The sequence below is a fragment of the Eptesicus fuscus genome, chromosome 21 (assembly GCF_027574615.1).
Source record: "Eptesicus fuscus isolate TK198812 chromosome 21, DD_ASM_mEF_20220401, whole genome shotgun sequence".
NCBI classification, from domain to species: domain Eukaryota; kingdom Metazoa; phylum Chordata; class Mammalia; order Chiroptera; family Vespertilionidae; genus Eptesicus; species Eptesicus fuscus.
Genome location: NC_072493.1, coordinates 40,276,534 through 40,293,923, shown reverse-complemented (window position 1 = coordinate 40,293,923; position 17,390 = coordinate 40,276,534). Strand labels below are relative to the sequence as shown.

Here is a 17,390-nt window from a genome sequence, read left to right as displayed (position 1 = left end):
TATTGTTTATGCTGGGTATAAAATTCCTGGGTTACAGGGTAAAGGTATATTTAATTGTATAAGGAACTACCAAAGAGATTTTCAACATGGTTTCCAGTTGCTCCACATCCTTGCCAATATTTAATGTTTTCATAGTTAAATTTTAGCCATTCCACGTGGTGTAAAATGGCAACTCATTTGCTTTTGTCTGATGAATGGTGATGTTGAGTACTTTTTCATGCGATAATACATAGACACCGTAAACACCGTTCCTGAGAATCAGGAATTCAGGAGCAGCTTTGTTGAGTGGCCCTGGCTCAGAGTCTGGCACTGGAGGCTCCGCTGCCAAGGTCGTTGTAGAGGTCTCAGTTCTTGCTGGTTGTTGGCCGGAGGGCTGGGTTGCTCTCCACATGGACCTCTCCTTAGGCTACTCATGTCCTGGCAGCCGGCTCCCCGCAGAGAGTGATCCAAGAAGGGAAGCGACCAAGGCTGAAGAGACGGTGTCTTTATTTTTAAAAATATATTTTATTGATTTTTTAAAGAGAGGAAGGGAGAAGGAGAGAGTTAGAAACATCTATGAGAGAGAAACATCAATCAGCTGCCTCCTGCACACCCTCCACTGGGGATGTGCCCGCAACCAAGGTACATGCCCTTAACCAGACTCGAACCTGGGACCCCTCAGCCCGAAGGCCAACACTCTATCCACTGAGCCAAACCGGTTATGGCAAGAGACGGTGTCTTTACAACGTAATTTTGGGAGTGACATGCTGCACTTGTGCCGCATTCTATTACTGGTCGTACAGACCAACTGTAACACCATGAAGGAAGGGACTGTACACGGGTGTGAATACCAGGGGACAGGGATTGTTGGAGGCCATCTTGGAGGCTGGCTTACCACAATTCTATTACTGCTAAGAACTAAAATGATTGATTTTTTTTTTTTAAGAGAGAGTGGAAAGGAGGGAGAGAGTGAGAGAGCGAGGGAGAGAGGGAGGGAGAGAGAGACAGAGAGAGAGAGAGAGAAACACTGATGTGAGAGAGACACATCAATTTGTTGCCTCTGCATGTGCCAGGAGCAACCCCAAAACCCAGATAACTGCACCCTTGACTGGGAATCAAGCCCGAGACAACCCCCAAAAAACCCAAAAAACAAAACAAACCAAAAAAACACTGGCCATGGCAAAATGATTGATTTTTTAAAAGAATATTAAACCAGTTTATAGTTCTAGACAACTCCCTCTTTGATGTGCTAATATTTTCCTAAAGGTTTTTCCAGTGGTCACAAGTGACATATTCTGTAATTTTTTCTTATAGGTCTTTGTTAGGTTTTAAATATCATGGTTTTGCTAACCTCATAAAACAGTTGGGAAAATGTTCCCTCATCCTTTACTTTCTGTAAGATTTTGTATAAAATTGAATTTTTTTCCTTAAATATTTGACATAAGTGCCCATTTAGGCTTGTAGTTTTCAGTAATGGAGTCAATTTCCTTAGTAGTTATAGGACTATTCAGATTTTCTATTTCTTTTTGTGTGTCAATTTTTACAAATTGTTTTTTTTAAGGTACATGTCATTTCATATAAGTTACTGAATTTATTGGTGTGAAGTTGTTTATAATATTCTTTTGACATCTTTTTAAAAAATATATATTTTATTGATTTTTTACAGAGAGGAAGGGAGAGGGAGAGGGAGAGGGAGTTAAAAACATCGATGAGAGAGAAACATCAGCCCTAACCGGTTTGGCTCAGTGTATAGAGCGTCGGCCTGGGGAGTGAAGGGTCCCGGGTTCGATTCCTGTCAAGGGCATGTACCTTAGTTGCGGGTACATCCCCAGTAGGGGGCGTGCAAGAGGCAGCTGATCGATGTTTCTCTCTCATCCATGTTTCTAACTCTCTATCCCTCTCTCTTTCTATCTGTAAAAAATCAATAAAATATATATTTTTTTAAAAAGAGAGAGAAACATCAATCAGCTGCCTCCTGCACACCTCCCACTGGAGATGTGCCGCAACCAAGGTACATGCCCTTGACCGGAATCGAACCTGGGACCCTTCAGTCCGCAGGCCGACGCTCTATCCACTGAGCCAAACCGGTTAGGGCGACATCTTTTTAATTTGTAAGATATGTAGTGACGTTTTTTCTTTCATTTCTAAATAATGGTAATTTATGTTTTCTTTTTTCTTTATTCTTGATCACTGGTCCTGGTAGTAGCTTATCAATGTATCTTTCAAAGGATCACTGTTTGGCTTTGTTATTTTTCTCTCATTTGTCTGTTTTCTATTTCATTGGTTTCTACTCTTATCCTTATAATTTTCTTCTATTTACTTTGGGTTTAATGTGCTACTTTTTAATAAGGTAGAATTTCATATTATTGCTTTTAAATCTTTCTTTAAAAATATTTTTTTTATTGATTTCAGAAGGGAGGAGATAGAAACATCAATGATGAGAGAGAATCATTGGTCGGCTGCCTCCTGCATGCCCCCCCACTGGGGATTGAGCCTGCAACCGGGCATGTGCTCTTGACCGGAATCGAATCTGGGGACCTTAAGACCACAGGCTGACACTCTATCCACTGAGCCAAACCAGCTAGGACTAAAACCTTTTAAAAAATATATAATTTAGTCAAATGTATTCATCTTTTCTTTTATGACTTTTAGCTTTTGTGGCATCTTTAGAAAGACTATTTCTAGATTATGAGTGATTTATCTTATGTTTTCTTTTTTTTTTTTTAATATTTTTATTGAGGTATTATATGTGTACATATCTTACTATTACCCCCCCCACCCCACACCCACACATGCCCTCCCCCCCCAGAGTTTTGCGTCCATTGTTTATGCTTATATGCATGCATACAAGTCCTTCGTTTGATTTCATAACTCCCCCACCTTTCCCAAACTTTCCCCCTGTACTTTGAAAGTCTGTTTGATGCTTTACTGTCTCTGTATCTATCTTTTTGTTCACCACTTTATAATGTTCTTTACTCTCCCTAAATGAGTGAGATCATGTGGTATTTTTCTTTCATTGACTGGCTTATTTCACTTAGCATAATGTTCTCCAATTCCATCCAGGTTGCTGCAAATGATGAGAATTCCTTCTTTTTTATGGCAGCATAGTATTCCATTGTGTAGATGTACCACAGTTTTCCGATCCAGTCATCTGCTGATGGGCACCTAGGCTGTTTCCAAATCTTAGCTATTGTAAATTGTGCTGCTATGAACATAGTGGTGCATATATCCTTTCTGATTGGTGTTTCTAGTTTCTTCGGATATATTCCCAGGAGTGGGATTACTGGGTCAAATGGGAGTTCCATTTTCAGTTTTTTGAGGAAACTCCATACTGTTCTCCACAGTGGCTGCACCAGTCTGCATTCCCACCAGCAGTGCACGAGGGTTCCTTTTTCTCCGCATCCTCGCCAACACTTGTTGTTTGTTGATTTGTTGATGATAGCCATTCTGACAGGTGTGAGATGGTACCTCATTGTTGTTTTATCTTATGTTTTCTTATAGTAATTTTACAGTCTTACATTTGCATGTGTGTTGAATCTTTGATGCATCTGGAATTTATTTTGGGTGGTAGGTGTGAGGTAGGGACCCACATGTCTACAAAAGAACATCCAAACCTATAGAAAAAATTTATGACAGTTTATCTGAGCCAAACTGAAGATGCCTGGAAGCAAGATCTTAACAGATTGACAAGCTTCTCCAGAAAATGGCGGTTTTGCAGTTCATGTTGTAAAGTTAGAATCAAGGGAGAAAATGTGAGGAAGGTTACATGACACCCATTGGTGGTAGATCGAGGAAGAGGGAGAAAGCAAAGCGATTGGATATAAAACAAATGGAGAGATCCGTACTTCTTTCACATTGGTGGGTACAGGATAGTTAACATTTAACATGTGTAGTCACTGGAGATGGGATGTGGGCAACCAGGTAACAAAGGGGTGTTCAGTCCGTGTGCTCTTGTCGGGAAAGAAAATTACTCTGACATTTCAAAGGAATGTTATCTGAGATGCATAAGAACAACAGACTCACTTAAGGTAAAGACTGACCTTTGTTTGCTAAAGAAGCTAGGGTGAGGGCATGTGCCAGGGGATGGGGAGGCCAGGGGAGTTCAATGGGGGAAAAAGGAGACATGTACTACTATTTGTAATACTTTAAACAATAAAAATAAATAAAATAAAATAAAATAAAGCTAGAGGCCTGGGATGTGACTGCCCACCATGAGCTGCCCAGCTAGGAATTTATGATCAAACTTTTGGTCACTGAGCCTGTCAGGCCTGCCATGTATGTAGCCCCTTTTATGTTCACAGTTTGTATATTTTCTAGGGGGGAAACTTTTTAAAAGCTGCATTTCCAAGCAAATGCCAATATGTATTCCAGCCCACCCCCCCTTTTTTTTCTATGAATGTAGCTAACAGTATACATTGTGCTAGTCCTCCCTGCTTCCACTGACCATGCTGTCTTGGAGAGAATGACCTAGCCACACATCAAACCTTCCTTACTATTTATTTCAGCTGCTGCCAGAATTACTGTAATTTATGAGACTGTGGAAGTCTTGCAGGGCCTCTCCTGGCTTTTTTATTGTTATCACTAGAGGCCCGGTGCATGAAAATTCATGCACTGGAGCGGGGGTCCCTCAGCCCGGCCTGCCCCCTCTCACAGTCCGGGAGCCCGCAGGGCAGGAGGCGACCCAGCGATCAGGGGAAGGTGCCACCTCGTCACACCTCTGCTGCTGCCACTGCCGGCAGAGCAAGCCTTGGCCAGCCCTGGTTACCTGAGCCTCAGGAGGCCCTGGGCGGCTGGGCAGCTGCCTGAGGCTTGCCTGCGCCTCGCGCCAGTCCTGGGTGGCTGGGGGGCTGAGGGGACTGGCAGACTCTGGAGGCAGGTGCGCAGTGTGGGCCCGGCCTTGTTGTGTGCCTGCCACCCCGGCAGGGCTGAGGTGACTGGGCGCCGCCATCTTTGAGGGCATGGCAATCAATTAGCATATTCCCTCCTTATTGGCTGTGGGCGCCGCCATCTTTGCAATGGTGTGAGGGTCAATTAGCATATTCCCTCTTTATTAGATAGAACTAGAGGCCCGTTGCAGGAAGATTCCTGCAATAGGGCTTCCTGCTGCGGTTGCTGCCCTGCCTGCTTCCCTCCCTTCTCCCCCAGCCCGCCTGCTTTCCTCCCTTCTCCCCGCCCCGCCTGCTTCCCTTCCTTCGCCGCCGCCCCACTTGCTTGCTTCTCCACAGCTTCGCTCAGCGCTTGGCTTCTTTCTACGCTGTCTTCAGTCTTCGCTCTGGCCTGGATATGCAAATTAACTGCCATCTTGGTTGGGTTAATTTGCATACTCACCCTAATTGGCTGGTGGGTGGGGCTGGTGGGCGTAGCAAAGGTGCAGTCAATTTGCATGTTTCTCTTTTATTAGGTAGGATAAAAGATGCTGCAGGATTAACGGGCCAGGTGAGCAAGCCTTTCACACCTGTGGGGTAAATCTGGCATCAGTTTCCCCATGCAGAATTACTGACTGGAGGCAGCAGCAATGTTTGGGAGGGGCCCATTTCCTCACAGTCTCGCCATCTGAAGGCAATTTCTGTTTTGATCTTCTTTCTTTGAACTAAGATTAGATTTACAGGAGTGTTGTAAAAACAGTGCAGAGAGTTCCTGTATACCTGTCACTCAGCTTCCCCCGTGATAGCATCTTAAATAGTACAGTGAGCGAACCCAGGAAATGAACATGCATGCAAAGCTCTTAGTGCAACTACAAACCTCATTCAGAGGTTTCCCACCGATGTCTTTTTCTGTCCCAGGGTCCTGTGTCTCAGTTAGTTGTCATATAGCTTTTGTCCCCTTTAGTCCATGACCGTTTCTCAGTCTTTCTTTGTCTTTCGTGACCTTGACCCTCCTGAAGAGTACTGGTTAGTTATTTTGTAGACTGTCCTTCGATTTGGGTTTGTCTGATGCTCTCTCTTGATTGGAAAGAGGTTCTCCCTTTATGACAAGAACTAGAGGCCCAGTGCATGATTGAACCATGCACGTGTAGGGTCCCCTACACGCTTTTGCTTTTCGTGGTGGAGCTGGGTGCCTGTCTGCTGGTGCCAGAGCAGACAGGTACCCAGCTCCCCCACTTTTGATGGTCCGCGGCTGCTGAGGAGGGCTACCCTGCTGTTGAGAGGCGCAGGGGGCGGGACTCCCGCCCCCCTGAGCCTCTCCACGGCAGCTGAGGGGGGCTGCCGCGGACACCTGGCTACCCTGCTGTTGAGAGGTGAAGCTGGGTGTCCTGCCGCGGATCTGGCCATTGAGAGGCACAGGGGGCGGGAGTCCCGCCCACTGCGCCTCTCAACAGCAGGGTAGCCCCCCTCAGTGGCAGCAGATCCGTGCCTCTCAATGGCCGGATAGGCCACCCCGAGTCCCGCCCTCCAGCCTCCCGCCGCCCAATCGTGGGTGTAGCGGAGTGATGGTAATTTACATGTTACTCTATTATTAGATAGGATACCACAGAAATGATGTTGTGCCCATCAGGGGTTCATGACTTCAGTATGTGTTATCTCTGGTCATGTTGACCTTGGTCACATATTTAGCATGACGTGTGCTAGGTTTGCCTATTGTAAAGTTACTATTTTTCCCTTTGTAGTTAATACTCAGGTTGCGGGTTTAATCCCTGGTTGGGGCATATACAGAAGGCAACCAATCAATGTTCTCTCCCTCTCTCTCTCTCAAATCAATGAGCATGTCTTTGGGTGAGGATTTTTTTTAAAAGAAAGAAGAAAGGAATTTTCCCTCAACATTTTATTATGAACATTCTCAAATATACAGCAACGTTGAAAGAATTTTACATTGAAACACAGCCATATACCCACACGAAGATACTCCCGTTAATATTTTACCGTATTTGCTTGATCACACTTGCATCCATTGGTCCACCCCTCTGCCCATCCATCCTTCTCTCTCACTTTTATGCATTTCAAAATAAATTAGGCAGGAGGCACTTAGTACAGAGGCTGAGGCCTGCACAGTCACTGGGCGGGGGGGGAGGGGGGGGGGCCTGGGTAAAGCAGCTCTTGGCTGGGTCTGGGAATGACACCACAGAACTGACCCCCAGGGGAGCGAGCTACTGCCTTTGAGGCTGCCTACTCGAATGGTGTGTTGAAAAGCATATCAACCTAATGCCATCCAAGCGCCAAGAAGCCATGACACCCATGAAGTTGGTGATAAGACACTGGCAGTTCACCTTGGAAAATCCCAGCATCCCCCGCCCACCCTCGCCCGCGCCCGCAGAACCGAAACTGCAGTTTGGGGCCCTGTCTCACTCCTCTTTGGCTGACTCGCTCGCTCACATCTGGGGTCTGTGTGGCAGGGCAGTCGGGGAAGTAGCCTTTAGAGCAGTGGTTCCCAACCTTTCTTTGGCCATGCCCCACCTAAGCATCTCTAAATCCTGATGCCCCCCTGTGACATATAATTCTTACTATTCAAAAAGTGAGCTCCTATTCACTTGGAGGAAGCCTAAAAGGCCATTAACTTGGTCTAAACAAGCTTCCAAAGAATGTGGCATCCATGAAAGAGAAAAAGGAACGAAAGGACAGTTGAAGAACTGAGGAAGAAATCACTAAGAAATTGTTTAAAAAAAATAATAATATGAAGTGATATGAAAAAAGAGCAAATAAAGTTTCAAAACATAATAGAGAACTGAAATGCATAAATATGTCACAATATATATTTATATACTGTATATGAGATCCCTAGAACCATCAGAAATGCAAAAAATTCACTGTTAATAACTCATTCTCAAATTGCCCCCCTTAAATCAAATTGCCCCTCTGTGGGGTGTGTGCCCCACGTTGGGAACCACTGCTTTAGAGCCGTGCAGCCTCATGATACAGGAAGGCCCAGTCACAAGGACTGTCATGTGCATGAACTGGGAATCTTCTGGAAGGTGGCTTTCCCACTTCTCACCACTCTCCTCATCGCTGAGAGCGTCCTTGAATGCCCCGCTTTTCCTTTCTTGGAACTGTTTCTCTCAGGTGCTGGGAGGACGCCCCGGGGAGAGGCCTGCAGCTCAGGAGAATTGCTAGGAAGGAGAAGGTACAGAGAGAAGTTCTTGCACCACTTTGGGGTGAACTGAGCAATCTGGGCCTTCAGCTCAGCCTGTTCACTTGCTAACAGAAAGGAATCTCCCCTGACCCAAGGAGCACTCCGGGAAGGGATTCCAGAACCGCAGGCCCCATCTCCCCTGGCCATTGGGCCATCATCCTTTCCCCCAGCCAGCGCCGGAAGCCTCTCTGATTCTGTCTGTTTTGGAGCCAAAGGCCCAGAAATATGAGGTGACTTCCTAACATCACACCGTGGGAACCTGTGGCCCATAAATCTTGGAAAGAAGGGGCCACTGGGTAATTCCCAAGCCCCCAAGGTGAAAGCTTAGGAGGAAAGGGCCGGTGCTGGGGGAGTCGGGGTGGGGAAGCGTGCCTTCCGGAGCCTAGAGGTCCTTCCTGTTGTAGGTCCTGCAGTCCTCGTATTCTGACTTGCTGTCGTCCTTGGGGATGACCCGGAACTCATTCATGTAGGTCGAGCAGCACCTCTGGGAGCCACGATGGAAGGGGTAGTGCAGCCCACAGCAGCTCCACTTGCTATCCTTCGGGTCCAGGACCACGTTGCCACAGCGCCGCCAAGCCTCCGCTTGGACCTTGCCTGGGATCGAGAAACAGCTCAGCTGGGCCTGGCAGGGAGGGCTGGGAGATGGGTCCCAGCCTGGGGGCATCTTGGGTCCCTCCTCCCCTCCTCATTCTAGTTCAGCTCTCATCTCCCTTCTGGGGGCTGCCCCTTATCTCCTGTGATGCTTATCACTCACCTAACGCCTACTCCTTCCTCTTCCTTCCTGCGTCACTTAGTCTATCCCGTTTATTTAAATATACAATCTGATAAGTTTTGATAGACGCAGCCACCCAAACCATCCCCATAATCTAGAGAACGAACATATCCGTTACCCCCAAAATATCTTCACGCTCCTTGTAATCCCAGCCATCCCACTTCCGGATCCCCAGGCAACCACTGGTCTGCTAGATGTTTGCATTTTCTAGAATTTTTATAAATGGAATTATACAGTACGTACTTAATTTTTTTTTTTTCTTTAAAGAAATGCTGGCCCTAGCCGGCTTGGCTCAGTGGATAGAGCGTCGGCCTGCGGACTGAAGGGTCCCGGGTTCGATTCCGGACAAGGGCATATGCTCGGGTTGCAGGTTGATCCCCAGTGTGGGGCATGCAGGAGGCAGCTGATCAATGATTCACTCTCATCATTGAGGTTTCTATCTCTCTCCCTCTCTCTTCCTCTCTAAAATCAATAAAAATATTTTTTAAAAAGAAAGAAAGAAATGCTGGCCATAACACACCAAATTGAAACCTCCCACTTGGAAGGCTGTGTTACTGCCAGCCCACCTCACTTATTTGCCTCCCTTCGGAAGATCCTCATACCCATTCTCACCTCTGGGTTCTTGGCTCCAGGAGGGCGAGGTAGGCACAGGCGTTCCATTAGAGAATGGCCACAATAGGAGGCAGAAGGCTTCAAGGGAGAGAAGAGAGTGAGGGCTGGGTGCAGGGAACCCTGGGTGAGGACTGGGTGCAGGGAACCCTGGGTGAGGACTGGGTGCAGGGAGCCCTGGGTGAGGGCTGGGTGCAGGGGACCCTGGGTGAGGGCTGGGTGCAGGGGACCCTGGGTGAGGGCTGGGTGCAGGGGACCCTGGGTGAGGGCTGGGTGCAGGGGACCCTGGGTGAGGGCTGGGTGCAGGGGACCCTGGGTGAGGGCTGGGTGCAGGGGACCCTGGGTGAGGGCTGGGTGCAGGGGACCCTGGGTGAGGGCTGGGTGCAGGGGGGGGTCTGGGTGCAGGGCCCTGGGTGCAGTACCTGAGTAGGTGAGGAGCCAGGTCCTCCAAGTGAAGCAGGCTCTTGGTCCCATTGGCTCTCCCAGCTGTTTGGGGGACATTTGCCACATTCTTTCTTTCTTTTTTAAAAATATATATATATATTTAAATTGATTTCAGAGGGGAAGAGAGGGAGAGAAAGAGAGAGAAACATCAATGATGAGAGAGAATCATTGATCAGCTGCCTCCTGCATGTCCCCTACTGGGGATCGAGCCTGCAACCCCGGGCATGTGCCCTGACCAGAATTGAACCCGGGACCCTTTAGTCTGCAGGCCTACGCTTTATCCCCTGAGCCAAACCAGCTAGGGCTGCCACCTTATTTCTAAGTAAGGCATGTATACTCCTAGTTCTTAAAGATCCCCCCCCCTTTTTTTTTATTACCTGTTGACTTCCTAATATGGAAGATAAAAATTTCATGCTTTTACTCTCCTCCCATATAAAAAACAGCAACACTCCACTCTCAGAAATTAAACAATCCTATTACCAGTTATGCCATATTGAGCACCCTTACACCATCCTGGGCTGCATGAGGAATGGGGATGTAATTAGTAAGTAGTATGTATGTTGATTTCTAACAAAGGTACCACCGCAACTCAGTGAGGAAAGGATGGTCATTTCAATAAACGATGCAATCGCTTATGCATATGGAACGAGCCCCACTCCCTTCCTACCTGGTCACATTGGCAATGTATGAAGACATTTTGGTTGTCAAAACCTGGGAGGTGCTACTGGCAGGGAGCAAAATTGTCCCTAACTGAGAACCGTAGCATATACAAATGTAAAAAGTCATGGAGCTGAGCTTAAGATCGGGGCATTTTTTGTACATAATTCCTCCTCAATTGACAAGTTCAGCGCGCGCGCGCACACACACACACACACACACACACACACACACACACACCTTGCTGAAAGAAGCCCCCTGAATTTTCTAGAATTTACCTGGGAACCTGGGAAGCAGCACAAAGGAGTGAGCTGTGGTGCTTTTCACATCCCAAGGACAACCACAGCTCTCGCTCCCAGGCTGTGCTCCGAGGCTGCTTTCCAGCGACTCAGCCGGGGCCGGAGGAGCCCTCACTTCGTTTTCTCCTGTAGGTGATGCTGCACCTTATGACTCAACAAGTTCACTCCTGGAAAAGCTTTCTACTCTAGACACCCCAAATCAGTGCTCATCACCAGACTATGGAGGGACAAACTGGGTTATCCAAATGATGGAATGGGCTGCTGAAACAGGGCAACACAAAGATGTCATGGACAGAATGTTGAACAAAAGAAGACTGAGCGAGTATAAAGGATCTTCATGGAGAAGCAGACTAGGACTTCAGATACTTATCTATTGGGAGAGGTCAGGATAGTGGTTTTGGGGGGTGCAGATGAAGAGAGCCTGAGGGTAGGTGCCATTTAGAGTGCTAGAATGGTCTAGATCTTGACATAGGTGATGATTACGTATTACAAAATTATCCGGCTTTGCACCTAATGTGTACTTCATGAAAATTATATTTTGTTAAAAAGATAAAAAAGAATGAATTTAGTGAGGTCACTGGATAGAAAACCATTTACACAACTCCATTGTATTTCTATATATCAGCCCCAACCAAATTGAAAATGGAATGTAAAATGCTATAAATAATCATGTCAAAAATATCAAGACCCAGGAATAAATATAATCAAAGAAGTACAAGACATACAGAGAAAATTAGAGACTGGATGCAGAGAGATGCTGGGTTTGTGGCTTGAAAGACAATATTGGGAAGATGTCCGTGTCCTGAAAACACCCTGTAGACTCAATGGATTCCAACCCAAATCTAGGACAGTGGCTTTCAACCTTTCAACTGTGTTCTGATTACTCATCCACACACACACACTCCCAAGAACAAAAGTTTTATGAAACAATACTTACCCTGACTACTTCACATTGGCCTCCATCTTTTCTGTTGTATCTCCATCATGTTTTTAATGGAAATAAATTAATCTGTGCAACTACATTGATTTCATTACCCACTTACTTGACAAAATCTGCAGTTTTAAGCTCCTGTGGAAGGCAGTGAGTATCCTGGGGAACCAATCCCCCATCACACAGGTCTCCCTCAGGCCGTCTCGTCACTGGTGGGCGAGCTTCTTTTTCAGGAAGTCCACTTTCAGTCACGGCCACACGTTGGGACCTCCAGAGCTCTCAGAGTCTCTCCAGGCCTCCACCTGGCTCCGGAAGCCTCAAGGAAACAGCCAGGCAGCCTGCCTGGCAAAGCCAGCGCAGGGCCCCCATTCCCAGTAGCCACCACCAGCCCCCAGCCCCCCACTCCTCTTCTCCCCGTTTCCACCCCACCCATAGACTAGGCACGCCGCAGCAAGCAGAAGTCGTGGTTCTTTTATAGATAAACAGATGAAGTCACCATAAAAGGAAGTTGAGAATGCGGCTGCTGCCTATAGCACGCCACAATGGAAAATGACCCGTTAGAGAAATACCATGTGAGTAGAAACCAAGTCAGTCAAAACCCACCATTGACCATTTAATTTTTAAAAATGCAAATTCTGCACACATACATCAGCTACCGGATGTATAATAAAAGAATGGGGAACGGGAAAGTGGAAGAAGAGAGAAAACCACGGTGGTGGCCTGGGTGTGGTGGAGCCACAGTGGGTGTGGAGCAGCAGGTTCCCTTTTCAGTAGACACTCCTGTGTCTCTTCCACTGACTGGCTGCCTGTCAAACCGCAATCTGATCCACCTCATTGACAAACCCCGATCCATAATAAGCTTCCATTAGTTGACTAAGAGGTGCATGCCTCTTCGTCTTAAAGCGCCCCACAGAACCAGCCTGCCCGCCACCCCTCAGATTAATACGATGGTTGTTCTCACTCTGGGCTCCTTCCTGGGGCTTTCCCTTGGCCTTGGTGAACACCCGAGTCTCTTCAGCTGCCACTTCACAAGAGAGGTGCCAGGTCCACCGAGCACCCACCGACCACAAACAGCCCCCAGAGCGCTCCCCTGCCCCTTAAAACAATAGACAGATTAGTTACTGTCTAGTGCATTTTCAAGTTGACAACTAAAACTCTCTGAAAGTTCACGCAGTTGCAAAGGATATAATTGGTGATGTGAACATGGACATATTCCAGCAGAGTGGTGCGTCCTTCCTTTGACACATAACGCCGTCCGCCTGCCCTGGTGACTTGGTGCCAGCCAGTGTCCCGTTTCAAAAAGAACAAAAAAGAACAAACGCTTCCTTTACTGTCAGAAATTTTACATTCTTCCTCTTTGTCCTTGACCTTAACTTGGAGCTCCCTCTGGACGGAATTCTGCCTCATGAATTAGGTATCATCAACCAAAATATATACAGAAACTAAATTTTTAATTTCATTTAGTTTCCTGTGACTGTAAGGTTCCAAATGTTAAAATATTTTCTTCTGGATTGAATTACTTTAAAAATTATTGCTAGTGTACAAATAATATAAAACATTTCATGTTTCATGTATTTTCATGAATAAGTGTTAAACATTAAAAGTAAAATATGTTGCCCCTGGCCGGTGTGGTCCAATGGTTGGAGCTTTGGCCTTGGGGGAGTGCGGGAGGCAGCTATTAGCCACCAGTCTGTTTCTTTCTCTTTCTCTTCCCCTCCTACCTTCCCTTCCATTCTCCCTGAAAAGCAGTGGAAGAAATATCCTCAGGTGAGGATTAACAACAAAAAAGTAAAATGTGTTGGAAATGAATCTCCAAATAAGCTAGACAGGGCACCCGCATTAATTCCACGTGCTCTTGGATGAAGATTCATTATTACAGGAGTGAGTCAGGGTTCAGCATCAATCCTGCCTTGGTTTTTAAGACTCCAAAGTGCTTAAGTTTTCCTTCACAAAAGCAGCTAGGCAAGGCAGTTTCTGTGCCGGCAGCACCAGTCAGCTCTTAAGCTACTTCCAAGGTACGTTTCTAAACCCACCATGGAGAGCGCCCAGCTGTTCGCTCCCTCCTCGGGCTATGGGGCTATTGAGGATCCACCAGCCCTGTTACCCCCTTTTCACGGGTTCACAGGCACTTAACCTCATCTCACATTTCAGCTGCCCTTTCTTTGGATCCAGTAGGTCACCCTCTGCCTCAGCCCTGACACTGCATTTTGGGAAGATTCAAAAAGAAAGGGGGTCGCCCTTTCTCCTGGGAAGTGGATGGGGTGACAGTGCCAGGGGAGGAGGAGGGGGGAAGCAGAGGGAGCTAAGCGCCTGGCCATTGAGCCTTTACAGCTTCCGGGGACTTGGTGCTCTGGGAGCTCCTTGTGACCCTTCAGGGGCACAGCCCCCAGTCTGAGGGCCTCCCCTCCCGGGCAGGGTTTCCCTTTCCTGACTGCTGGCCAGAATCTTCGGGGCGATTTAAAAAGATGCCCACGGGGTTCCCCCAGGGCCAGGTGACTCGGCATTCTCTGGGCGAGGCCGGTTCGGGTTTGTTTAAAGCGCCCCCTGGCGGTTCTGTTTGCTGTGTTGCTATCGCTCCCACCTGGACACAGGCGTGTTGGGGCGGGGCTGGCAGGGGGCTCGCAGAGCACGGCCTGACCCCTCTCTTCCCCTGCAGTGTACCACTGGGTGGAGATGCGGACCAAGATGCGCATTATGGGCTTCCGGGGCACAGCCATCAAGCCGCTGAACGAGGAGGCGGCCGCCGAGCTGGGCGCCGAACTCCTGGGCGAGGCCACCATCTTCATCGTGGGCGGCGCCTGCATGGTGCTGGAGTACTGGCGCCACCAGGCGCAGCAGCGCCGCAAGGAGGAGGAGCAGCGCGCGGCCTGGATCGAGATGCAGGACGAGGTGGGCCGCCTGGCGCTGGCGCTCGAGGCGCTGCAGGCGCAGGTACAGGCGCAGGAGGCGCCGAGAGCCCTGGAGGAGCTGCGGGCGCAGATGCAGGAGGTGCGCGCCCAGCTCTGCACCCGGGACGCGGAGACGCGGTCCAAGTCCACGCCCAAGGCAGTGTCCACGTCCGAGAAATAAGCGGCTGCTGAAGCCTGAACTTGGATGTGGCCATGTGTGCCCTACTGTGCTGGCCCAGCGGAAGCCACTGAAATGTTGATGAACTTGGCCGTTGGTCACCCCCTGCTCACCAGTGGTAGGACCTTGCACAGGGACTGGGAAGCGTTCCAACATAGCCCCCCTCCTTAGCTCATTGGTACAGCCCACAGTGCTCATCTCCACCTCATCCCAAACCTCACCGACCTTTTAGGGCCCAGCCAGCAGGACAACATGCTCACTCTTCCGGCAGAAGGGAAGGAAAACGTGGAACCGGGACCTCAGCTGAATCAGCCTGTCAAGCTCCCCATTTACCTGGACGGATCAGTGTTACCTTCCCCGGGACACTCATCAATTACACTGAACACCCCCTTCTTTTGATCACTTGGTACAGACCATTGTAAGGAATGCTGTGTCTTTCCCTGGACTTCTGTCCCCTTTATCTTAAGAGGGGGGAAAAGGATCCTGGCTTGCAATTGATCCACCGAATATCTTTCCTTAACCTGATCTGTGAGACCTTCTCCTGAGTCCGCAAGTGGAATATTCTAACAGAGCCTCCTCCTTCAGTCTGTGGCACCACCCACTGGATGGCTGTGCTGGTCTTCTCAGGCAATGCCCTCCCAAGCCCCCTGACGTGGTGGACAACTTGATTTTGCCCAGAGCTCATCAACCTGCCTTTCAGCCTCAGCTTCCTGTTTACCTGTCCCCAGAGTCCCCAGGGCTTTCCTGACTGTCCTTTCCTACCTTCCCAGGGGCCTCTCTCAGGGGCCGTGGATTAGATGATCACATCCCCCAGGTTTCCTTTAAATCTGCTCATCTGTGGGCTGCTCCCCTCCCCTGGGGCTCCAGACTGGTCCAGCCGTCCCTCTTCATGCACTGGTACCTCCTGCCTCCATAGCCCCAAGTGCCACCTCCATCTCCCTGGTGTGGGCCCCTCGTTGGTCTTCCCTTTAGCAGTTTCCTAGGGCTGCCATAACAAATTGCCACGAACTTGGTGGCCTAGAACAACCAGAATTTCTTCTCTCCCAGTCCTAGAGGCCACAGATCCAAAGTCAGCTGTCAGCACTGCCTCCGAAGGCTCTAGTGAGGATCCTTCCTTGTCTCTCCCAGCTTCTGGTGCCTCCAGGTGCTCCTTGGCTTGCGGCTGCATTCTCTCCAGTCTCTGCCTCCATCCTCACGTGGCCTCTCCTCTTCTGTCTCTTATAAAGACACCTGGTCATTGGATTTAGGGCCACCCTAACTCTAGGAAAGACCCTTTTCCCAAATAAGCTCACATTCACAGGTTCCATGGGTAAGGATGTAGACATATTTTTGGACGAGGGGGGGGTGCCATTCACCTCACTACACCTCCCCACGCCAAGAGTGTGCTGGGACTCCTGCTGACCCCATGGGACATTTGCCCTTCCCCACATGAGAGAAGAACAGTCCAAGGAGAGCTTCTATTTTTCAGACTGTAGGTGTTTCCAATTAAAGGAGCCCTTAGATGTAGTCGTCCTAAGGACTCAGAACCATTACATGGATCTCCAGAGTGGGTACAAAGCTCATTAAAATTAAGAGAGAAGCTGAGAGATCTGATGGCGGTGAGTCTAAAGTCATCCTATGAACTGTCCCAGATGGGGAAACTGAGGCTCGGGAAACCAAGGGACTTGCCCAAGGCTAGGAAGCCCATGAGGGATGGGAATCAGTGGCACTGGGAGGGAAACAGGAGCCCAGATTACCCTCTTCATGCAGGTGCAGGGTGCTTGAGGGTACAGGTGTGGGGCAAGAAGGGAGATGAGAGGGAGGCAGATCACCGGGGGAGGGGTGGGAATCTCTTCCGAGCAGTGCTGATGGGTGGCCCTCCATCCCCAACCACAGCAACCGGAGATCTTGGCATTCAGTGAATGGGCTTAGTCAGACATCTGGGCCCTTTTCCAGGAAATGGGAGAGGCAGGTTTTCTGTTAAAAACGCCCTGGACACCAGACCTGGTAGAAAGCCGGTAAACTGGGTTTGTGAAGCATCAACTCTTTACAGAAGAAGGGGAGAGGCTGGTGTAGAGGGAGCGGAGGTGGGTCATGGGTGGGGTGTTTCTAAAGTAGGAGTGACCCTGCCCTAACCGGTTTGGCTCAGTGGACAGAGCATCGGCCTGTGGACTGAAGGGTCCCAGGTTCGATTCCGGTCAAGGGCATGTACCTTGGTTGTGGGCACATCCCCAGTAGGGGGTGTGCAGGAGGCAGCTGATCGATGTTTCTCTCTCATCGATGTTTCTAACTCTCTCTCCCTCTCCCTTCCTCTCTGTAAAAAAAAAAAAATCAATAAAGTAGGAGTGACCCGAGCGGGTTAAATGCTGAGGGAAAGAAGGCAAGCGATACCAGTGCATGGGAGGGTGGTGGAGCCAGGTGGGCAGGCTCAGTGCCTGGTTTCCATGGTTACCCCTGGGCGGGTTCACTCTGGCCCTGACACATCTCTGGAGGACAGGTTGCTGGACACCAGGGATCTTGACTGCCAGCCCCTCCCCCATCACGTTAATGAACAGCAGTCAGGTGGAATCCCCCATCACGTTAATGAACA

General features: G+C 48.8%; 1 protein-coding gene across 1 annotated transcript in view; it reads left to right on the top strand.

Moving 5' to 3' along the window:
• LOC103301434 (outer mitochondrial membrane lipid metabolism regulator OPA3) overlaps nt 1-17,390 on the top strand; it is a 30,924-nt gene that overhangs the window by 12,874 nt on the left and 660 nt on the right. Inside the window, exon 2 of the mRNA XM_008158402.3 lies at nt 14,412-17,362. Coding sequence (XP_008156624.1) covers nt 14,412-14,824 — 413 coding nt within the window. The 3' untranslated portion in view covers nt 14,825-17,362. The remainder of the gene's footprint in view (nt 1-14,411; nt 17,363-17,390) is intronic.